Below are 25575 nucleotides of genomic sequence, written 5' to 3' on the forward strand. Positions count from 1 at the left end.
GTTAGGAAACCTCGAGGTTTAGCTCTTGCCCCCTAACTACGACGTGTGTCCACACGACGAATCTTAACCTCGAGGTTACGAAACCTCGAGGTTAAGCTTCTGCCCCCGTAACTACGAGTGGGTCCCACTCGATGTTAAAACCACAAAACCGGAAGTTTCAGCCCACACTGCTAACAAGGCGTCTATTTATTCTTTAGTCGAACCCTGTCGGACTCGCTTACAGGTACTCTTTTTCTCTGTCATGGTATGCAGAGATAGCACTGCACTGATGACTTTATGCCTTTATGAAGATATTCGTCGAAAATGTTTTTTTATTGTCGGAGAAGAATATAGAATGCAGTAGCGAGTTCGACGTGTTCAGTTTCAGAGATCAGGCGCATGGGAAGAAAAGATGATGTTGTTGTGTCGTGCGTCATAGGTTTTTCACGTGTAGTGTATTTGTGGTGTACGTTTGGGAGGTTGACCCGGAAGCAGAGGGAAATTGTGGGGGCTGGAGTTTACGGCGGGGTCACTCTTAACTTCGAGTTCGTTGTGTTTTGTGTCCACACGGTGCTTAACTACGAGTGGGGACCCCCCGCGGCTCGTGGTTAGAGCGCTAACCATAAGATTTCTCGTGGCTCGAAACATCGAGCAAACCTCGAGGTTTGCTAACTACTAGTGCGTCTTCACGGTCCCTAACTACAAGCTCTAACCTCAAAGTTTCCCAATTTCGAGGTTAAGGGCTCCTGTCTGAACGTAACTAATAATGATTTTTCTTCTTTTATTTCCATAGGATGGTCTGTGTACCTCAATGAATAATAGGCTTTCCTTAGTTTGACCTGCCATGTGAGGATATCACCAAACCATGTTGTCATTAAAAGGCTGATTTGTTCACTTTTACATAGTTCTTAAATTGAAGTCATACATAAATCTCTGAGTTAATCATTACTGTTAGGTAGTCAAGCACATTCATAATTAAACCTATAATGTATATACTGGGTTATGTACTTGAAAGACTGAATTATACATTGCTTTATTTTTTTCTTCTAAATCTGATTATCTTCATACCTTCATGCTACAGTTTTAGAGCATGTTTGCTGCTTAGCTAAATAATGCTTAACACGATATTGGTAAACTATGCTTTTCATGCATTTGTACAGGAAACAAATGTGATACTGGTAAATATATCTAGATACAAAACAAAATTCTATTCATTTAGAGTACTACTCTGTCACTGACTGCTTAAGAAATGTGTTATGAAACATTCTGATAAATTTAGAAGTGTCCTCTTGCTTTGGCTTCTATAATCAATATTGGCATAAACTTATGTTCAAGTTGCAATGGCAGCGCTAGGATCACACACAAATTGGCAGTGTAGCCTACGTGTATGTATATTCTCACGCCTAACTGCCTGCATGTTAGCCGCTTGCACAAACAGAACACCACTCTGCCAAAGTAAGTGTCTAGATAAACAAAGTTATTGAGAAGATTTTCATTTCCATTGTATGTAAACTGAAAGACCATTTGTAGAACAGGGAAAAAAAAAAGAAATAAAGAAGGAAGAAAAACATCTTACAGAATAAAAAAAAAATGCTCTTAGGAAATCAAATACTCCTTGCCTAAAATCAAATGAACAATCAAAGGTTTACATACAGGGTGTGAAATGCTCGCAAGTGATTTGACTTCTGGACTCTGCACAACATAATTATACAAAACCCCGCACAGGTAACATCTGTCATGGTCAGTTGCTCGGTCAGTTGTTGACATTTCCTCTTCCAGCCTCTGACAACTGGACAATTAGCACTAGGAGAGGCCATGAAGCAAATATCCATTAAGATAACATTCATGTCTACGACCATCCACTCAGCTCTATGCATCAAATGTGAGTGCTTATAGTTAACTTTTCAAGGTAGGAGTAGTTTAAAAGAGGAAGTCTCCTTTTGCAGGACCTGCCACTTTCCGTTTTATATCATCTGAACATCACATCAGATAGCTGTAGCCTACATGTTTCTAATTTCAGCTCAAAGTAAAAAAGCATTTAGGAGTGAGAAGTATTCCATTTAAAGACGCTTTTTAGTCCCTTGTAAGAAAGAAAAAAATCACTGCACTGTTTTACTACTTGTTTGTCATTTGATCAGTTGCTTTTTCTTTTTTGTTGACTCTCCAGAAAATCTTGCCATATAATCTCCTGTTGCCCCTGAACACTCTGAGCACAGGTCAGCCAAACACAAGCCGCATTTACACTTACTAACATCGCGATTTTTAAAATCGCGATATTTTGGTCCATCGTTTACACTTGCGCAAAAGCATGCTAAGTTTGAGCTTCACGAAACATCGCAATTTTTTTGGTCGGTAGTGCGCATGCATAATTTACCTCTCTTCAACACGGTAGCTGAGTGGAAGCGCGCGCAATTCTGTTCGTTTTCACTGCAGTGCAGTATACACGTACGATGTATTTTGATCACAGCTAGCTGGTTGGAATGTTGAGTCAGGGCTTTGTATCAGTGCAATGCACACATAAATGTGTGCTTCTCGAGACTGTTTACTTACGGTAAAACTATAGAGCTTGCTATATTAGATCACATACGTAGTAGGTGTGTAAAACTTCATCTACAGCAGCATTCAGGAGGATCATGAAATTTTGCCGATATGACGAAAGTGAGAAGTAGGACTTGGAAGTTAGGACTGGTATTTTATCAGACGACAGCAAGAACTCACACTTGTTACGTACTCCTGTATTCCACAAACAACATATATCGAGAGCAGTACGGGCACTCCCACAATCTGAATCAACGCATTATTTTGTTAAGTCGTCATGGGGTGATGATACGTGGTTGGAGAACTTCAGGTTTGCTACTAGTAGTAGTTTTCACGGACTAGTTTCATCAGGGAGAGGGAGGTAAGAGACCACGAGCCGATCGAGGATCGGCCGTTCAGACCTGTACACAGCTGTCTATACCGTTTGTACTAGTACGCTGGCCAGTGACCGACGTACTCTCTACACATTCCAAAGAGGGATCGGGAGCGCGCGTAAACTCCCGGTGCAATCCGATACCGAAAGTCACGTGATGAAAAATCATGATATTTCTGCAGCTTGGGTTTACACTCGCTAACTTCGCCTTAAACTTGGCGATGTTTCAAAAAATTGCACTCCGGCTGGCGATTTTTCTGGCGATGTTTTGAGGGTGTTTGGGTGTAGTTGCTTAGCAACTTACACCCAAATGTCGCGATTTTAGAAAAATCACGATTTTTCCAAGCAAGTGTAAATGGGCCTAAGATTTGTACCGGGTTCGTAAAATCTTCACGAGTGCCTCATCGTCTCAGGCACTGCGGTCTGACTGGGGTAGACTGGATTAAGCATGATGTGATCTGGATAAGATCATGTACTGTATACGCCAAAACATTTAGTGAAACTAATTTTTCGCGACTCGAGACTTCCCGACGATTTCGCAAGTGGTTAAATTCGAGATTGCGGAGTACAATACTGAATGGAGATGTGTCATGCGTGCATGTCACATTCACGTCGGGATCAGAGTCAATATCTTTGTGTGTCTTTAAATTCGCGAGTAGCACCTGACTCATGAAATTCGCAAAATAAAAACCGCAAATATTTGGTGTTTCACATGGAGTATAAATCATCTAGTATCAAGTTCAGTTTGTTGCACAGGCTAGTGATCTCCACATTTCTCTAGACATAACAAAATGTTCCTGGCTAATACAGTCAAACCTGTCTATAGCGGCCACCCAAGGGATACGGAAAAAGTGGCCGTTATAGACAGGTGGCCACTATAGACAGGTAATCCAACTTTGTGTACATTGCCTACATGTACATGTATCATCGTTGTATACATCTATAAACACTTACATGTACATGTATGTGTGAACGTATGCACACGTGTGTATCACGCATAAAACAATGCCGGTGTTTATGAAATTGTTGCACAGTACCATAGCATGTGCACAGTCATGAAGAAAACTTAACACTAGTGCATTATTGGGACTGAATAAGTGATGAATGCAACGGTGGCGATCACTGAACGTTGCCCAGGAATGACTGGCACGGCTAAAAAGCAGAAAAACACGCTGAATTATCGGCTCGGCTACGGCTCCATCAGGTTTTTGGCCGCTATAGACAGGTTAAAATCTACGACGGGAAACAAAATTTGTGGCCGCTGGCCGCGTTAGACAGGTGGCCGCTATACACAGGGCCTTTAACATGGCTTTTCTCTCGGGGGGATTTTTCAGTGGCCGCTATAGACAGGTGGCCGCTATAGAGAGGTGGCCGCTAAGGCAGGTTTGACTGTACTTACAAAACAATGTACATGGAACATGCAGCATGTGATTCCACTTAAACTTCAGTAGGGAGGTGACAATGGAATGCATGCTTTTGCCATATAAGGCAGCTCCTGCTAATGCCTACATTAACTCAGGGAGTAAGAACCCTTTCTCTTTTTTTTTGGGGGGGGGGGGAGGGGTAGGGAGAAAGGAAGAGGACTCGTGTATCTCGACTCAGCGAGTATGTGTGTGTGTGTGTGTTTGCACATGTGTATTCACAAGATGTAATGTTATCACAGCACTGCCTGTAAGTATTGACCAGGTGCCAAAGGAGTTTGGTGGCAATGACATGACAGCAATACGCTGTGTGCCAGCCAGACAAAAGTCGTCTTGTCTTGGGCAGGGCCAAAGGAGCAGGAGTCCCAAAAGTTCACTCAGAGCAAGGCATGTGAAAAACAGCACTGTCTCCCGATCCCTTTGCCAGATGATTGCCAGACTTATCCCCATAGACTCACGGTGACTGCCTGACAACATAAAAATAGCACAGGCTCATTTACGAGCCTTGAAAGAAATGAAAATAAACTCTGACCCATGAAATTACAAACAGAAAGTTTCTGCCGGTTTAAAAAAAAAAAAAAAGATTATTTGCACATATAACCTCCCAAAATGTGTGTTTTCTCTTACTTGATGTCTTGTGCATGGCTCAAAATTGATTTCTTCTTACATTTACAACTGCTAAATATCTAAATTTATGGATAATTTTCCTCACGAGAACTACTGTATAAGCCAAGCTCCTCAATTCATACAAGTGTATGTTCCACTCTACACATGAATGTCAGTATTTGGAATCCAGTTTGGATGCATTATTTATTGGTACACTGGCCAAGCTTTGGGCAAGCTTTTTCATTAAAGTGATACTGTATTTACCCTGAAAATTAAGAAAAAAAAAGAGCACCTACAAGGTACCCCAAATATGATGCTCATAATTGTTTGTTAATTTCCTCCATAATTTACAGATATTCATTTCATACCTGGCGCTTACGGAGTTAACTTCCAAATAAACTTCATAATGCCCTTTTCATGTGTGCGTCAGTTCACTGCAGCTGTTACAAAATTATTGAAGCAATCGCAAAAGTGAAAGCTGCATTGATGCTTACTATTGTATGCCTGTATACATCGCATCTTGTCGTGGTGCCGAGGAATGCATCACATGTCTGAATCTGCCCTCAGCCAATAGGGTGAGGGTATGGCACACAGCTACAACTGGTATCGTTAGTTTGTATTTGGCATTTTCATCACAGAAGCCTGAATTTTTATTTGCAATACATCAAATGAAATATGAAATCTAGTTGATCAATACAATCAATCACATATCATCAAGCTACTATGTCTGATGTGGCACACATTCACTGACTGAGCCTTAGCTAATGACTGTCAGCATGCTGACAAGAACATCACAAACTACACATGCTTTTCCCCGATTGGCAAATTCATCAAATTTGCTCCCAGACTGAACTCCTGGAAAGGATCATCATTTCTTTTCGTTAGCAATTTTGCACATGATCAATCAGCAAGAGCCTCCAGCCTGGCTCTCCTTGCCTCATCACGGTGGGTTGCTAGGCAACAAAGAAGTCACTAGGGATGCTGTCAATTGGTGTATACCTACGTGAACAAGCACTTTGGCAAATGCCACACATGCCAACTTATAATACACCTCTGTTTGTCTCCCTTTGGCAGAGACTCTTTCCAATTATACCAGTGTGAGCGCTTCATGTGCTGTCTCTGCAGAAGCACTTATTTTGCGGAGAAAATGGCTGAGGCAAATCAAGCAATCGTTTTTACTTTAGCACTAGGAATTCAGCAATAACTGCCCCCATTCCCCTTCTAGGCGTTATATAATCACAAGGGATCAACTGGAACTCCCAACCATCCAAATTTGTACAGGATTATCACTCTGTAATCTTCTTTTTTCGTTTCTTTCTTCTTCTTCTTCTTTTTTTTGTTCTCATTTGAGCTTGCAATTGTAACCATAATGAACTTTGGCAATATTTCATTTCCATATTGAGAAAAAAAAACACACAAAAAGAATAAACACTGAGGATGAAAATGTAACACCTGACACTTCGAGACATACATTTGTGATATAGTCTCTTGATGCTTTAATCTACCATAAGACTGCTTGCCAAACATGTGAAATCTACTCATCATTTATAAACTGAAAACCAAAAAATGGCATCAGCTCCAACAACACATGATGAGGAGGGGGAGGCAAGATCAGGGGAAGATTTTCATCTTTATAGTAGGAAATCCCAACTTCAGAAAGGTCAGTTGTCAAATCTTACATAAAACAGGATAATGCAACATATTTGCTGATGACATCAAATTCAAAATGAAGACCAAAGCACAGCTTCCCCTGGTCTGTGCCTCTGTGATATTTCTCAGGAAATGATTAAAATTAAAAAAAGGGAACTGTTTGTTGACAACAAATGGTGCTATAGTGTGGATGCATAGAAGTGGCCTCAGGCTAAGATCTGGATGTGGCCTCAGGCAAAGATCTGGACAACACAATTTCTCAATACCGGTACAGCTTTTGACCACTCTAAATCTCTTTACATCATCTGATTTCTCATGAGTCTTTGTATGTGATGATGATAAAGTGTTTGATCAATAACATTAACCATTTGTGACCGTGCACCTCAAAACGAACATAAAGTCGCACACACTGATTTTGCGTGAGGACTGAAAATAAGTGAAATGGGTCAACCTAGCCGAACTTGACTTTTTCGTATTTTTTGAAAGAGCGGGTCTTCTTTTACATTATGCTAAAATTTGGTATCATAAAACGGGCAGGAACGTGTGTGTTTTTTTTAGCAGTTTATCTCGAACAATTTTGGTAGAATAGTGTGATTAGGTTGTCTGTAGAATCCCCTTTTCATTTCTGAAAAACCTTCTCCACACTCTTCATTTTCAACTCTAATAACTTTTGACAGGATAGTGCTATTGCTTTGAAAGTTGGCATTAATTATGGACAAAATGTGTTAATGAGGCATGCTTAATTTCAGTTTAATTTGATAATCCCTTCATTGTTGTTACTCTGGTGGTTTACTTCCTGTTTTTTGTCCCATTCATCGCACAGCCAGCACGGTTTGGTAAAGATTAAGCGCTTGAATAGACACTGTATTTCAGAGCCTCTTTTCTCAGTTCACGCTTTTCCTGAGTTTGAGCTTTCTTTCCAATATTTAGATAGGTTAGGAGAGTCCATTTGATTTGAGTTCTATCACGTAATACTTCGTACAAGATGAGGAGGGTTGCATATTCCTCGTGCTTTAGGCAGGAGCTTCACACAGGTGGAAGATTCAAAGTCTATTGTCATGGTAATGAGTTTGAGTCTTCGAGTGTATATAAAGGAGGTGGATATTCCACGCCTCTCATCTTTTTCTTGTGTGAACGGCAGGAGGTTACGTCTTCGTCTTATCATACGCAGTTTCTCAACTATGGATATGTCGGAAGTCGGGGGACAGTCGACGGGCCCAGTCCCGTCCACAGCTGCTGTGCCGTCGATGGCGGATTTCGAACTGTTAAAAACGCAGTTAGCAGCTTTAATGGACAACCAACCATCTGGCGCTCAACATCCCGCCGGGCAGCATGCGAAGCATGTGCCCCAAACTGCCGGCGGGCATCCTCGGCGTTGCCGGGATGATGAAGATGACTTGTTAAGCATCTTTGCGGAAGAGTCTGTTGTGTCAGGCGTGTCGTCCCCCAGCCGTCAGGTCAGCTATGACCCAGAAGCGGACCTTGAGATTTTCGCCACTGCACAAATGAACAAAAACACTGGCTTTGACTCTGACGACGAATTATATGGTCATGGCCCCGAGGTGCTTGGAAAGCCCGTTTTCGACGCACTATCTACCCGGCTAACAAAAGCCGTGACCATGCCGCCAAAGACTGAGTGTCTTGAAAAACTGGATAAGCAATATCTAACGCCTGCAAACGCCCCGGCGCTGTGCGCCCCCCGTGTCGATGAACAGCTATGGGCGTCCATTCCTACCAAAGCTAGAGCGGCCGACTCCCGAGCCCAAAAACTTCAAAAAGCCGTAGTACGGGGAATGATCCCTTACGCCCATATCCTGGCAGAACTTCATGATGCCGCCGACGACAAGAGGGCAGTTGATGTGAGCCGCGTCAAACGATTGGCGCTGGATGGGATAACGCTGGCGGGACATGCCACGTATGAAATCTCGATGAAGCGCCGAGAAGATTTGAAGCCATCTTTCAACCCAAAGTATCGGGGAATTTGCAGCCGAACCGTGCCAGTGGGTCAGACACTTTTCGGTGGTGACCTTTCGGCGACATTGAAATCAGTGGGAGATACCTATTTGGTGGGGCAGAAGATCGCCCCGTCAGTAGGAAGATACCGCCGCCGTTTCGGCAACCTCACGAGTGGCAGACGTCCGGCGTTTCGCCCGTATGACAACTACCGCGATACGCGGTCAGGCAACCGTCACGGACCTCCACAGAGATCGTTCCGGCATGCCACGATCTCTCGTCCTCCCCCTCCGAGGTTTCGGGAGACTGCTGGCCAGCAGCGAAATGCCCGTGACGACTCTTCAAAAAACTAGTAAGTTCAAAGCATCAACAATTCCAGGCAGGAAGACTCAGGTTCTTCAGACACGCTTGGTCGGCTATAACATCCAATCAGTGGATAATTGATGCCATCACTGGCTACAAAATCAATTTTGATTCTACTCCCAAACAATCACGAAACTCCCTTTCCTTTCCTTTCTCCCACGAGGAGAAAGCTGCCATCGAAAAAGAAGTCAATTTGCTTTGCCAGAAAGGTGCAATTAGCGAAATTGCTAAGGGAGATGTTGCCTTCTTATCCACTATATTCACAGTTCCTAAAAAATCAGGAGATCTCCGACCAATAATCAATCTGAAGAACCTGAATGACTTTGTAAAACATGAACATTTTAAAATGGAAACGTTCAGAGATGTTAAGGAACTGTTGTCGCCATTCGATTATTTAACGACAATTGATTTGAAAGACGCTTATTTCACAATTCCAATGGCTGATGAGCATCGAAAGTTTCTATGTTTTTCGTGGAATGGAAAATTCTACTGTTTTAATTGTTTACCTTTCGGCCTATGCTCGGCCCCACGTGTTTTTACTAAAGTCATGAAACCTGTCATTTCGTCCCTTCGATGTAAGGGAATTCGTGCAGTTATTTATTTGGATGACATTCTCATTTTTGCACGTTCCCAAGAAGAGAGCGCACAAAATACTACATGTGCCGTCGAATTGTTGACAAACTTAGGGTTCCTAGTCAACTTCGAGAAGTCAAGTACTACGCCAAAGACGGCTTTGATTTATTTGGGTCTTCAGTTAAATTCGGTTGAAATGACAGTTAGTCTACCTCTCGAAAAAGTGGTGAAATTAAAGAGTTGCGGTCGAATTCTGTTATCGTCAAACCGAGTTACTATCAGGGGCCTGGCAAAGTTTATTGGTTTGATTATTTCCACTTTTGATGCGATCCCTACGGGGCGGCTGCATTTTCGCACATTAGAATGGTTCAAGACAAAGGAGCTTAAGAAATCAAACGGAAATTTCAACACTCATGTCCAGCTGGGGAAAAAGGAGCTCCGGGAGATAGTCTGGTGGGTTTCTCAGCCTATTGAAAGTTTTCAGACATGCTTAGTTTTGCCCGACATATCCATGACAGTGAGCACTGATGCAAGTAATTCAGGCTGGGGAGCCTTTTGTGAGAATGACGGCTCCTTTGTTCAAGCTAGGTGGTCGCAAGACGAATCACTTTTGCATATTAATGAGCTTGAACTCCTCGCAGCATATCGAGGAATCCAAGCGCTCTGTGATGTAACTACCAATACACACATTCACGTGAAATCGGATAGTAACACAACAGTGGTTTACGTGAACAAGATGGGAGGAAATACCCCAAATCTAGACTGCATCGCAAGGGAAATTTGGTCGTGGTGCCTTAGTAGGAATGTTTGGCTCTCGGCCTCTTACATACCAGGCATTCATAACATCGAGGCCGACACTCTGTCTCGAAAGGACATGAACAAAGAACTTAGCCTTCGATCACATATTTTTGCGATGGTTCTGTCTAGGTCATTTACACCTGATGTTGATTTGTTCGCTACTAGACACAATGCCAAATTGCAGATGTTCGTGTCATGGAAACACGATCCACTTTCATGCGCTGTTAACGCATTTTCTTTATCATGGAGTTCGCTAACCCCATATCTATTTCCACCTATTTGCATTCTTTCTAGAGTCCTGCACAAGTTACATCAGGACAGCTGCCAGATGGCGCTGCTCATCGCTCCATTGTGGAGAGCCCAGCCCTGGTACCCCATCCTCCTCGAGTCATTAATAGCCCCGCCCATTCTCCTCCCACGGGGGTGTCTAGAGCCCCTCCCCACGACGTTGCCAGACATCAGGCTAGTCGCCTGGACCATCTCGGCGAACAGTGGGAAGCAGAAGGTTTTTCGGAGGACGCTAGACGTCTTCTCTCCCGCTCATGGAGGGAAAATACCAACAAACAGTACGAGTCTGCTTGGTCCCAGTGGCTTCATTGGTGTAATAGACGATCGTTTGATCCGTTTAACCCAACTATAGTTCATGTTGTTAATTTTTTGTCTTCCCAAAGTTTGGGGAAGAGCTATTCTACAGTGAACTGTTATCGTTCAGCGCTATCATCTGCGCTACCACCTATTAATGGTTATTCTGTTGGAAAGCATCCGCTTATCATACGATTGATGAAGGGAATATTTAATGAGAAACCTCCGAAACCGAGGTACACGAGCACTTGGGAAGTTTCCAAGGTTTTGGACTATTTAAGTTCCTTAGATGTTAATGAAAATCTCGATTTACTCCAGTTGAGTGAAAAGCTTATTTCTCTTACTGCTCTTGTTTCAGCTCAAAGAGTTCAAACGTTAGGTCTTCTTGATACATCGTACATGACTGTAAATGATGAATGTGCAAGTTTTCAAATTATGGGTTTATTAAAGACAACGTCACCCAAGGCGAAGATCGCTTCCCAGTCGGTTGAATTACCAGCTTACACTCCAAATGAAAAAATTTGTGTTTTGTCTACTCTAAAGGAATATCTCAAACGAACGGAAGTGGCTCGTCAGGCTAATAAGGAGACAAAGCTTTTTCTTTCGACGAGGAAACCACACAACAAGGCGTCGAACGCCACAATAGCAAGATGGTTAAAGAACGTTCTAGTCAAAGCAAAGATAGATGCATCAATTTTCTCGGCCCACAGCTATCGTAGTGCGGCCAGTTCAGCTGCCTTTTGCCACGGTGTTTCGATCCATGAAATAATGGCTAGAGCAAACTGGTCAAACTCCAGAACCTTTAGGGAGTTCTACTTTAAGCCTTCTACAGAACAAAATTTTGCGTCCACTATCCTAAATCTTGGGACCTAGACGATCGTGAATGACTTTTATGTATAAACTTGAATGTGGCGATATGTGTTCTGTTTAACATTGTATACAACAAGTGCCTTTATGTATAACCTCTGACATATATATACAGCGACTTAATGTTATTACCAAGATTATTGTAACAGCCTTGTATTGCCGCATTGCTATCCAACTTGTCAACTGATGTTATTATTTTTGGTCGTGGTTCTCACTGAACGAAAGTGCGAGTATTAAAACTGCTCAGAAATACACATGAATGCTACTTCGCCAGCTGTGTTTTCTTTCATAGTTGCCATCTGTACTGTATGACATACAAAACAGTTCCCGTGATGCTCTTTGAATTGTTATGCAACCCTCTGAAGCTTGTACGAAGTATTACGTGATAGAATTCCTAAATTATGCGAATAAATGAAGTATAATTGGAATTCTATCAGTAATAATGAAGTACAAGATGAGGAGGGTCCCGCCCACACGCTGCATACACACAGCATTGATAACAACAGGTCTTATTCCCTCCCCTTGTTTCGCACGGAAACTGTTTTTATCATTCGGTTGAGATTGTGATTGATGAGTGATAATGGCATATAAACGCAAGGCCCCTTTAGGGCGAACATAATACACAGTGCATGTGCCTGTTGAATTGAATGACTGTGGTGTCTTTGTTTTTCACGTACGTAGTCGTGATGTTGGAAAGGTCCTTTGTTCACACTTCGAAAGATGAGAGGCGTGGAATATCCACCTCCTTTATATACACTCGAAGACTCAAACTCATTACCATGACAATAGACTTTGAATCTTCCACCTGTGTGAAGCTCCTGCCTAAAGCACGAGGAATATGCAACCCTCCTCATCTTGTACTTCATTATTACTGATAGAATTCCAATTATACTTCATTTATTCGCATAATTTAGGAATTATACATCATTTTAAAGCTTAAAGTCTGCTCTTTCAGAATATGGTCTTAACTTAAAATTCATGTCTGGCGACTTTTTGTTTGTTTTGAGGTGCAGGGTCACATTTACTATGCTTTTGACACAGCGAACACAATCTTCCCTCCCCATTAAGATAATGAAATCATCGTGTTTGAATTCAGAAATTACAGGAGTAAGTATTTGCCAAGAACAATCTCCACCAATCTATGTAGTAAATGGCAATATATAAACATGGTGGTTTGTTTTTAATGAATAGATGGATAAATCATACAACCCATTTGCTAGCCAGAAAAACAAAAAGGTCACAAGAATGAGCTCTCAATACCGATGCCACTATATATTCTCCTGTCACCTTTGAAATTTGACAACAGTGAAAATTTGATTAGAGTCAGATCAAAAATAAGGAAGGTATGAAATTTCAGAGATTTGCTATTTTTGTACAACAGTTCTTGAACAGCTGATGTGAATATGTATATATGTAAATGAGTGAGTTGATGATGTCATCACCTCACAATTTTCCATCGATCATGTACAAAAAAAAGGGGGCAAAAATTCAATTTTTCTAGTCTTAAAGGATAAAACATAATGTTACTCCTGGTTGAATAACTTCAAAATGATGATGAGTTAAATATCAGGATATGAGACTGGGGCATAATTGCAATTGATCAAAAAACTGAAACTTTCATGAATTTATGTACACACTGTTTGGCAAAATATGAGGGGGTAACATCATCAGTTCACTATCTGCATTATATTCAATTTGAATGTTCAATGATTGTTACTAGTACATGAAAATTAGCAACACTTCACAATTTCATAACTTCCTTAATTTTCATCCGATTTTGATCAAACTTTCACAATTGTGCTTGTGAGATTTAACTCTTTCTTGTTAGATTAACTTTTATTCATTACGGATTTCCCCTTTAAAGGGTCCTACTGCAGACTAAAATGACCCAAGTTTATACTATATCAATTAAACTCAAACCTTAAAATAGCTTAATGTACACTTCAAGATCAAATCACCAAATGCATTGTGATGAGAACTGATATCATTGTAGAGGACTGTCATTAGATATTCGAGATATTATCATTAAAGAAACCACAGACTGGTTTTGAATAAGATCCCCCCTTTGTCTTTCTCACAAAAAACAAACAAACAGAAAAGTGTTGATAGGGTAAATGTTTGTAATATTTTTGATCTGTCACATGATTGCACTGAAATCTGACCCGTTTCACACCACTGGTTCTTTAATGGTGACAGTGGAAAAAAACGGCTCGGATACTCGAGGAGCACATGTACGCCACGTAGCTGAGCGGAAGTGGGTGATTGCTGGCGGGTGAGTCAGTCGGCAAGACTAGCTCCACTGATGGCGCTGGAATGCAACATGATCCCATTAATCCTGAGATCATTCACATCGCCAATCAGACACACCAGGCTTAGAGCGGATTACATTCGTACTCTCTCCTCGTTCAACTTCATTTCCAGTCGAATGCGACCAGGTGAAGAGTTCAACAAGTCTGTCTGTCCATCTGTCTGACTTCATCTCTACGCTTGTCTCCCTCTCATCTTCTGCATATGCACAGATACACATTCACACACACATACAATGCAGTAGAGGCCTAGCCCTACTGTAAACTTTACACTGGATTGTCGATAATGTAATATCTTTATATCTTTGTAGATGCTTAGTTTTATTTCAGTAATAAAGTTGAATTTATTTACAGTGTCTTAAACTTTGATTCTGATACAGCAGTAAAGGTTAACATACATTCCACACGCATTCACAAACCTAATACCATTAGAATACCCCATAAGGAACAAATTGGTTGTCATACCTAGGCAACAAATATACCCAGCTTACTTTGTCATCCGATTTGGGGTGTTTTTGGTGGAATTGTAGAAACAGCTCTTTATATGACAATGGAAGGAGAGAATGAAGAAGAAGGAGGAGGAGGAGGAGGAGGAGAATGAAGTCAGGTACTCTACCTGTGCAGGTTTGTCGTCTTGGCTTGCTGCTTCCTTGGCTGTTGAGTTAGACTCATCCCCAGCCTTTTGTGAGGAGACGTCCTCTGCTGCAGCCACTGGCTCTGCACTTGCTGCTGCCGCGCTGTCCTTAACAGCCTGGTCTTGTCCTTCTTCTGTCTTTCCATCCTGGTAATACAAAGAATAATATGTATCTGAATGAGTACATGAAGAGATAGTCATTATAACAAGACACAAAGGTAGTAACAATCTTGGTATTTAGATGAGATTTCTAGATAGATGCCACCTGACACTTCTTGATAATACACACACATATAGATCAGTATTTCAATTTTGTGTGTAACTGTAATTGCAAATGTGATTTGTTCCCATAACTGATATTAAAATCACTGCACACCAAGTATAATAGCTCCATCATATATGTACCAACAAATAAACATATCTGATGATACAAACATGGGTGAGTGGAAGAAAATTAACCAATTAAGTGCCAGGGACTTTGGACAGTGTGTACAATACTGTAGGCTTTTCGGTGCCAATCTGGACTCAAAGCACATAGGGCCTAGAGGGTTCAAATGACTGATTTTGACTGTTGTTGCTTTTTTTGGCTGACAAGCAAACAACACTCTTATTCCACTTAACTTTATGAACCATATTCAAGTACTTTGTGTAATAAGGTGCACATGAGCATCTTTCTCAGGCAGCTGAAATGACAGAATAAAAAAAAAAATTGGAGCGGTGTCAAAAAAGTATTGAGGGAGGCGATGACGACATGCTGTCGCACAATCAATTTCCTCACTATACAAATGCCACTGGTTTTGGCATATATTTGAAATCATGAGACATGAGCTCTCAAAGGCTTTGTCTGCTCATGGTTGCACAAAAAATTATATCATGTCACTTCTAAAGAAGGAAGGGAGAGGAGGTCTGTGGAAAATTACAGATCAGGGTCTTTGGTTTGCAAATGAGATTATTGGATACAGGTGAGAGTAACATAGAAGATTAAAGCATTAATTTGTTAAATGTCACGGCCAATGAGACCTCATTCTGCCTTACACATACATGCTTATCTACCGCAGCGTCACATCACCTGACAAGCACGTAGGCTTGCTTGGGAGGAAATTGTTAATTGTGGTAACAAAATTTCAGCATTAAATTTCATTGAAAAGGTGAAGTTTGCCATTAATGAGAGTATCAACTCCCAAAGGTCTGTGACAGATTACGTGCTGGAACCAAATATAACACATGGTTGCTTTTCTTAGAACTTCATGCATACTTTGAGAGTAAGTCATCTATTTGTATGTCGTAACTTAAAAGTTATTATATGACAATATGGGCCTTGAAGAAATAGAAATAACTTAATGAATTGTACGTGTTCAGTTTTCAAGAGTATTCCAGAGACATACCTAATTTTCCCTAGCATCTGCCAAGAAACCAAAAAAATAAAAATGAAAAATATGTAAAAGTTAAATGGAACAAATCTTACTTCATTTTTTTTTTTTTGTGGTTAAATTCATAAGTGTGAATAGTCTCATATATCCTTATTCAAGGGACCATTGCATTAACCTTCTCTCATGGGCATACTTTGTACCTCATTCTTCCTGTAACTAAATGCATCCTCAGCCTGACAAGGTTGTAATAATTACCCGGTATCTGCAGAAACTTGGAAACAACACCTTTATACACAAATTGACAAAGCATCTCCCTCATCTAATACTCAAACCCCCCCCCCCCCAAAAAAAAAAAAATGAAATAAAATAAAAATAAATAAATAAATAAATAAATAAAAATCTCACCAAAAAAAGAATTTAAAAATAATGAGACTCTGTGATAGTCCAATTTTTACTTCAAGACAGCTATTCCAGTGCTCCTTCAATGACTTATGTTAGTTTTCCAAATATTCAGGTTAGTTCCCTATGAGAAGAAAAACAGTATTTCCCTAGTGTAGAATGGTCAAATATTATCACTCTACTATAGTTGATGCATGTTCAATTCATAGTGGCTGTTGTTATATAACAGAGAGAGTTTGTGTAGGACAAGCTACTTTCCAACAGTTTGCCATTAATGAGAGTATCAACTCCCAAAGGTCTGTGACAGATTACGTGCTGGAACCAAATATAACACATGGTTGCTTTTCTTAGAACTTCATGCATACTTTGAGAGTAAGTCATCTATTTGTATGTCGTAACTTAAAAGTTATTATATGACAATATGGGCCTTGAAGAAATAGAAATAACTTAATGAATTGTACGTGTTCAGTTTTCAAGAGTATTCCAGAGACATACCTAATTTTCCCTAGCATCTGCCAAGAAACCAAAAAAATAAAAATGAAAAATATGTAAAAGTTAAATGGAACAAATCTTACTTCATTTTTTTTTTTTTGTGGTTAAATTCATAAGTGTGAATAGTCTCATATATCCTTATTCAAGGGACCATTGCATTAACCTTCTCTCATGGGCATACTTTGTACCTCATTCTTCCTGTAACTAAATGCATCCTCAGCCTGACAAGGTTGTAATAATTACCCGGTATCTGCAGAAACTTGGAAACAACACCTTTATACACAAATTGACAAAGCATCTCCCTCATCTAATACTCAAACCCCCCCCCCCCAAAAAAAAAAAAAATGAAATAAAATAAAAATAAATAAATAAATAAATAAATAAAAATCTCACCAAAAAAAGAATTTAAAAATAATGAGACTCTGTGATAGTCCAATTTTTACTTCAAGACAGCTATTCCAGTGCTCCTTCAATGACTTATGTTAGTTTTCCAAATATTCAGGTTAGTTCCCTATGAGAAGAAAAACAGTATTTCCCTAGTGTAGAATGGTCAAATATTATCACTCTACTATAGTTGATGCATGTTCAATTCATAGTGGCTGTTGTTATATAACAGAGAGAGTTTGTGTAGGACAAGCTACTTTCCAACAGAAGTTTTATAAGGAAACTCAAATTCACACAGGACTCCAAACACATTCTGTGAGTGCTTTGACCTTTGCAACCTCTCAGTGGCAAGTTGGAGTGGATCACTAGATAAAATTGTCAATGGCCTACAAAACACTTAACATTGATAATCCCTCAAAGGCTTGTTAGCATCACAGATAGAAAACTGCATGCAGTACCGTAACCCTATTCATCCAATACTGAAATTGAAATCTACGCTGGATCTAAACTGCAAAGTGATTGCCATATAAACTATGAGCACTAGCATTTCCTCTTTCCTTCCAAGGAAGGAAGTTCACCTTCAGATAAGTGCAGCCATACAACCATTATTGGTGCTGAAGTGGGCACATCGTGTTGCATTGGCCCCAATTCCCCGACTGTGGGAATACCATGATTTGTATCAAAGGGGGGGGGGGGGGTGACAACAAGACATTCGAGGAACAAGGTCCAGGTATGCCGTCCATGGAGACAGCCCCTAGTACGACCTCATCAGTTGAGATGCACCATGAAATCATTACAATTCATACAGCATTAATCTTCTCAGGGCCAACATAAAAACAGAAATACACCTGACATCTAATACAATATGGTTGCCAATGTTAATAGCTCAGACCCCAGGCAAATAGGGGAGAATGTTGGAATTGATTATACTGGATGGAGCCTGGAGGATGCCAAGAATGGCATTCGGTACAAAATCAACAGCTTTTGATTGGAACCCAGACAAGGGCTAAAAATAGTTGCACTCAAGCATCAGGAAACTCTACTGGAAATCACAAGCCTTTGTCACATGAAATTTCTATGATACATCTAGCTGTATTTTACACATAGAAAGTAGTGTACATCAATACCTATTTGAATTCAGAGTAGATTTATAATTCTTTTCATATACATCATTGTCCTTGATTAACAAGTAAACAAACTCAAACAAACACTGAAATTCCATATTAAATGAAAATGCCTTGAGACCAGTGCCAGTACATGTACCATAATGCACATGTCACACTGTTGTATTGCTGAGTATATGCCCCTCAAACTTTACAAACAGTCTTTGGTTTGTATGATTAACTACACTGTGGTCTAGGTCAGCATTTCATCCTGATATTACTCCTTTATGGAATATCAACAATAGCAAAAGAGAGAGTGGCATGTTAGGTCATTGGAGGAGGGGGAATCTCTTTACGGCGGCCTACATCTGGGAGTCGAGACCTCCCTGTGTGCATTTATGCAGAGGTCCAATAGCAGGACAATTGTATGTTTCACATTGCACTATCTTTGAGGTTCCATGCTCTAAGCCCCTCTTCTACAGAGTTTGAATATGGTGACCAGAGAAATGGTTCTCAGTCAAAAAATAAAAAATAAAAATAAAAGACAAAACAAAAAATAAGACATATTTCAGAGAAAAATTCCTGCATTGAATTTGGTATTAATATTGTACAGAACAAATCCTTAAAGATTTTCTTCATATATCCTTCTTATCGATGCCCCAAGACTGAAAAATCGAGGAATACTAGCATCTCATAAGAAGTTTACACTGTGCAGCAAAAGTTTGTTTGCCAGGTTTAGCACTTCAATGTTTATCTTTCAGATTGGTTTAGAAATGGCTAACACACATTTCTGTGTGTTTAGTGGCATTTTGCAGTTACGGTAGTACAATTGTGTACAATTTTTTCTTTGTGTGTCCTGTTCTTTGCACACTGAATTGCTGCTAAAGATATTGAAAGGGAAAGTAAATTGCTGTTCCCTAGGTTTGTTGTGATTTATGAGTCATGAATACACAAAAGTGCTCTCTTTTGTCAGAGCAATTGATTAACACCTGCAATATAGAGGGCATAGCTTCTCTGTGGCACTGAGCATGGATTCAAAGGAAAGGTTCTATTTTCTTTTCCTTTTAACCCATTGAGGACTGCTTGATTTTGTTACAACACGCAATTCCCATAGACACCTGCCCGAGTATACTCGGGACTCGTGCAACGTCCTCAACGGGTTAAGACACTTCCCTGCCTTTTAAGACACTTGCCTGATCATCATTGACCCAATGAATGAATGAGAAAGAAGGGGTTAATGGTAATGCCCTGGGAAACAGGTGCATCAACAAATCACAAACATGGCACAGCTAAATGTGGCTGTGGCAACTCCACGTACAACATGACGCTATGTGCACATGATTTCATCATGGGAGAAAGTCATCGTGACACCAAAACCCCGCAGGGTCTTTCCGTTATGCATCAGAACAAACAAACACAACCTGACAACAACCCCTTAAACTGAGAAGCTTGTAGTCTTTGGAGCTCATGAACTTTGTGGTACTTGTCATCTTAATATTTTTGAAAGTCAGCGTTGACATCATACGCAAACATAGCATGTAATGATCTTGCCATATCAAGCAAGCTAGTCAAGATTCCTAATGAATCCCCTCTCTTAAACTTGGCTACAATGAGAGTTGGTGGGCACAGTTCCAGTTGTTTACTCATTAATTCCTACAGTTACATCCATCCACTCAATGAATATCACTACATCTATCATTTGTAAGTATGCTGGAACTTGTTTGATGGTCTTCTGGTGAAATTGAAGAAAACAGCTTTAAAAGTTTTCCTAATAAAGGCAACATGCCTCATGGCTAGTATGAATTATCTTTTACTCACAATGTGCAATAACATTATTGTCTCATTCGATATGCTTAATTCATGATTATGACTTATATAACTTTGTAGAATAATGCTATTACTTTCTTATCTTTGGTCTGGTTATTACTAAAACTTCTGTTTCTTTTTAAAATTTTCATTCTATCTATTACAATCAACTAAAAGACTGATTAAGTTGTGACTCTTGCAGGGTGTTCAGATGCAAAAAAAAAAAAAAATATTATTAAAACGGTATATAGCTATATGATCAGTTTATGTGTCTGAACGCTGACTAACGAAACGACATATAATGAAACAACGTATAACGAAACAACGGTCAGAGCATCGTTTCGAACTAATCAGCATTCCGTGTACATCTGAACGTATGGCGATCATAGAACGGTATAACTGGGCGGGGCTTATGTGAGCGCACACACGAAAGGTGACCCTATTCCTCTCAGTAGCGGTGATGTCATGACGATGCAAACTACCTGCGCAGAGGGAGATTGCGCATCTATACAACATTTTCCAGACTGGTCGAGCATAGAGTCTGAACGGTCTGTCGGCTATACAATGATTCTTTATACGTCGTTTCTTATCGAGTTTTGGTATAAACTGGCTTGCGTCTGAATGGGGGGGGGGGGGGGGGGTAAGGGCCAGGTGTAACTCATTTAATTCTGAAGATTACAAGCACAGGAAATGGCATCATTTAGAATGCTAGTCTCCACCTATTGTTTATTTCTTCCTCTTTCTCTCTTCGTCACACTTTGATGAATTACTTTAAAGGCATAATTTACCATTTGCAGATAAAACAAAAACCTGGCATTGGTGCTTTCAAATAGTTCTAAAATATGATTTAGGGACAGAAACAACCACTGTAAAAATTTGAATCCGTGTAATTAATATTAAGTATTGTAAAATACACAAAATGTGAACCAGTAGTTATAATAAGAATGCTGCCAGACTAAAACCGTCTACAGTTATGGTTTATTGAAAAAATACTGTTATCTCCTTATATTTTAGGCTTTATTGTGAACATTTATATGGTAGGATGTTTTGTGATACAACAAACCTACACATATGCATCAAATGTGATATCTTGAACATTTTTAAAATCACTGCTTCCAAAGGTAAACTGGACCTTTAAGCCTGTCCATACCACAAGCTACTACGCTTCTGAAGATTCAGCGGTGTTAAGATTCAGCGGTGTTTAAAGGGAAAGTCCAGGCAATTTTCATAACTTCACATCATATAGTAAATAAATCAACAGCTCCAGATTTAGATTTTTTGAATTTATTGTGGTCCTTGAGTAGAGAAACCAATACTCTGGAAAAAAACCCAAATTACACTGAACAAGGATGATAACATAGGACTCACAGGAGATTCATGTATTTCAGAAATGTAGCAATGTAATTCCATTAAGGTCACCTGTGTAAAATTTATGCATGCTCTCTTCTTTGTTCTGCTTCATTGGGCTTGAGCCCACCCTCATGTATTCTTCTGATGAAGAGCTATGTCATCACCCGTGTTCATTGTGATTTGTTATATTAAAAATTTTGAAAACATTCTTATCCCTTTAAAGGGATCGTATAGTTTTGGTTGAGACCTAATTTCAGGTTTCTAACATTTTTTGGTGGGATAATGAGAAACCTCTTATGAAATATGAAAGAGCATGTAATTCCACCAGGAATTCAATGTTTATTTGATGAAAATTGGTTTTGAAATGGCTGAGATATCCAAAGCAGAGCGATTCTAATAAAGTGTAGGACCCACCTTTTATTACAATCACTTTGTTTTATTTTGTTTTTGGATGTTCCACTCATTCCAATCCTGATTTCCATCAAATAAACTTTGAATTCCTCTTAGAATGGTATGCATGCTCTGTACTATTTCATAAGTGTTTTCTTAGTATCTCGCAAAAAGTTTCAAAGCCCAATTCTCACCTCCACCAATACTATACCATCCCTTTAATATCCCAATCACTATAAATTTTGAAATCCTGTACCCAGTATTACCAATTTATAGTTGTTCATAAAGTCTGAATATCCGGAGTTCTCCTTTCAAAAAGTCACAGTTTTGAGAGGGTTAATTCATCCCTTCATCTTTTTTTTTTTGCATCTCTTCTGTCATCATCAGTATCCAGATCACACTCTCTGTGGCAGTCAAAACCCCTTTACATGCATGCTTGTCTCTCTTGGGCTTTGAAGTTCAAAGTTTACTGGCACTGCAGGTTGCCACCATTAGCACACTGGGATCCATCCACTTTGTCAAAGCAAGTTACCTTGCTTTGGTGACAATCCTCTTCGGACCACAACAAAATCTCTCTTTCTCTCGCACTCTTCTTCCCTAGATCTATCTATCTATCTATCTTTCTCTCTTCTTCATGGTGCACATGTGTTTACTATTGCCAAGGGGCATGATTTATCTCAATGAGTAATATTTACTCAAAATCACACTTAAAGTTACACACACACACACACACACACACACACACACACAAGATGCGAACAATGATGTTTAGTATTAAATGTAAAAGTGAATACTCCTCATCAAACAGTCCATTACAGAAAATTATTTAACTCAATGGTATCAGGGAAACAGAAATTTGTTAAAGATAATAACCTCACTCAGCAATACAATACTTTTAAAAAAATGGAAAAAAATACCATGACATTTACACATGGAAGCAAAAGTGATACTTTCACAAGCTTATTTTGGCAAATAACTTGTACAGTTATCATTCATTCATAAAAATCACTTTTGATATTTTTCATACATTTCTGGCATAGGCCTATATAACCCTGATGTATAATGTTATGATAGAATACTGCCCAACCCTAAAACACCCCGGAACTCCATTCCAAGACCTGGCTACTCCCCGTGATGAATTCCCCATCACCTTGCCGTGCCCGAGGAAAAGGAGCTATGGCACGAATGTGAACATGAATAAGAGCGCACATAATATCCAGTCCCACAGGGCCAGCAGGGGAAAAGATCCATCAGACCCTGATGAGTTAACCTCATGACACATGATACAAACCTCAGACCAGACGCAACAATCAAGATTGTCTGCAAGTCTCCATGGCAGCACATTCTTACATACCGATGCTCAAAGTTCTTATCATTGCCATTTCCAAACATTGCGATAATTCCTTCTAACGGGGGACTCCGCACGCCCATATTTATATAATAGCTGTACATAATGAAAAGTTAAGAGGTGTGATATATTGATGATGTATAAAGATAAGAGATTGAATTTCACTTCAATAGCATAAACCACAATTCTTTTAATAAAGCTGTAGAGACAGCCTGGTATCTGTAACATCTGATACTTTCGGTTTTCTTTTCAAAACCACATGGGGGGGGGGTCTGGTCTGATATCATTCTTAGATTTAATCAAGTAGTTATTCACTTTCGAAATGTTAACTTCCTCTTAATTATTATCATTTAAAATGAATGTTAATAAGCAAAATACCAAACTGAATTGCTGTTTTTCGTAAATAAAATCTACAATTTGAATGAAAAACAACTATGACTAACTACCTCTTCAGTACCGGAATTAGACTTTTATCAATAATTTGTTAGAAGGGGCTGAATGATATGGGTATGAATCACATGTTCAGTCTAGAAGCACTAGCAAATTTTACACAAAACTTTCCCCCTCCCTCCTCCCTTCAAACTTTAAAGATCTCCACTTCATCTTCATTTCTATAGAGTAACCAATTGCAGGTAACTAAAATTAATGATATTCTTCATCATCAAGACTGAAAAATGAATTGCCAATGAACTATTCCATGTTGTCATCACTTTTTGAAATCCAGTGGTAGTATTCATCAGAACCATCTCAAAGAAATACAGCATATGCAGTGCACTCCCGTTACAACGAACACGGTTATAACGAAATTTCGTTATAACGAAGTAAAACTTCTGGTCCCCAAATTATCACCGTTAAAGTCTATGGTACAAAATTCGCTTATAACGAACACGGTTATAGCGAAATTTCCGTTATAACAAAGTCTTTTCCGAGCGCCACAGACAAAGAAAAACAAAAGAAATGTGCTCCGTTATAACGAAATGCGAATTGCTTTAGAAAATACGTAGCGGAACAAGCATATATAGCATCTCTGCATGGGTGAACGCTTCACACCACTGTGTGTTCGCTCCTTGTGTCACGCACAGTTTCTGAAGGGAACTTGCGTTAATTATTGTAATACAGTTATCCCATCACATTTTACATAGCTTTCCAGTGTATGATGAGTATTCAGCAAATAGAATATGATATATATACATGATTTCCTTGTTTTCGTTATACACTCATATATTGTATTTGTTCGGTTATAACGAAATTTCGTTATAACGAAAGAAAACTGCTGGTCCCGAGCATTTCGTTATAACTGGAGTGCACTGTATGAGGAAGGAGGCACCAGTAAAGAAAGAAAAAAAAAGTAATTGCTTTCCATACATAAACAGTGTACATCCTGCAAACATAAAGCTATGGCAGTGAAGTTTTTGGAAAGGATGAATACAAGGAAGTTGAGAGAGAAACTTACAGCCAATGCCAGAACTTGTTGCTCAAACTGTGCCTCCACATTTTCAAGCCGCTTAGTGAGTGTGCTAATGGCGGTCCAGAGCGCATTTAGCGCATCTTGCAGAGAATACTGGCCGGTCTCATCCATGATTCCACAAAAAAAACTTCACGAAAGTTGTGGACCAGCGAGAAAAGAGGACCAAGCCAAGTTGGAAAAGAGACTGTCTCAAACAAAACCACAATGAGTGATGCAAAGGAATGCCAATGACTGAGCTCTGATACTGACTCTGTGATTGGCGAGAAAGGCATGGAGTGAATGTCATATGCCAGGGCTGGGCTATCTCGGTCCACTAACTGCCTCTGGTGGATAGGGGGTTCCAATTATTGTTCATGTGATATAATTTTTTTTCCTCCTCAAACTCTTTCCCTCTCCCTCTCTTACTCTCTCGCTATCTCCTTCTCCTCTTGTAAAGCTGACAGACAGAGAGCTGGGGCCGATTCCTACACCCCGAGAGAGAGAATCGGGGCAAGGCTCAGGGGGTTGCCACAGCCAGAGGTGGTCATGTGATGATGATGTCATCACCAAAGCACTCTCAGAACTGTGCTTCTAACAGTGGGATACATTGTAGATTACGATACACGTGTGCACATTGGAATTTGTAGGCATCCACAAGGCAAACTCTAATCCCAGCCTGCAAAGGATTACATACTCTCCTTCACACGGGCATCATACATTTTATGTGTGTGCTACAGTCTCGAAGTTTTAAGCACTTAAATGAGTGGCTTTTTTTGTGACTTTCATTACAGAGGAGTTTGCAGATAAATGCAGTTAATCCCATGTCACCTTGAAGTCTGGACG

General features: G+C 39.9%; 3 protein-coding genes across 3 annotated transcripts in view; 2 read left to right on the forward strand and 1 right to left on the reverse strand.

Annotated features, from left to right (window-relative positions):
• The window catches only part of LOC139714361 (uncharacterized), a 50461-nt gene extending 25571 nt beyond the window's left edge, over positions 1-24890 (reverse strand). Inside the window, exons 1-2 of the mRNA XM_071626068.1 lie at positions 24739-24890; positions 14626-14790 (exon numbers count right to left, since the gene is read on the reverse strand). Of these exons, the coding sequence (XP_071482169.1) occupies positions 14626-14790; positions 24739-24864 (291 nt within the window). The 5' untranslated portion in view covers positions 24865-24890. The remainder of the gene's footprint in view (positions 1-14625; positions 14791-24738) is intronic.
• On the forward strand, positions 7749-8873 carry LOC139714363 (uncharacterized). Its single transcript, XM_071626069.1, has one exon. The coding sequence runs from the start codon at positions 7749-7751 to the stop codon at positions 8871-8873; it is 1125 nt and encodes a 374-aa protein (XP_071482170.1).
• LOC139714364 (uncharacterized) lies at positions 9968-11724 on the forward strand. The gene is made up of 2 exons (XM_071626070.1): positions 9968-9973; positions 10549-11724. The coding sequence occupies exons 1-2, from the start codon at positions 9968-9970 to the stop codon at positions 11707-11709; spliced, it is 1167 nt and encodes a 388-aa protein (XP_071482171.1). The 3' UTR covers positions 11710-11724.
• Positions 24891-25575: the final 685 nt, after the last annotated feature.

The sequence above is a fragment of the Diadema antillarum genome, unplaced genomic scaffold, assembly GCF_040938485.1.
Source record: "Diadema antillarum isolate AM-2024a unplaced genomic scaffold, OU_Dant_1.0 seq00002253_RagTag, whole genome shotgun sequence".
Classification (NCBI taxonomy): Eukaryota; Metazoa; Echinodermata; class Echinoidea; order Diadematoida; family Diadematidae; genus Diadema; species Diadema antillarum.

What these genes read in the sequence shown, in the direction of transcription:
- LOC139714363 (XM_071626069.1), top strand. Translation starts at nt 7,749, where the DNA reads ATGGATATGTCGGAAGTCGGGGGACAGTCGACGGGCCCAGTCCCGTCC.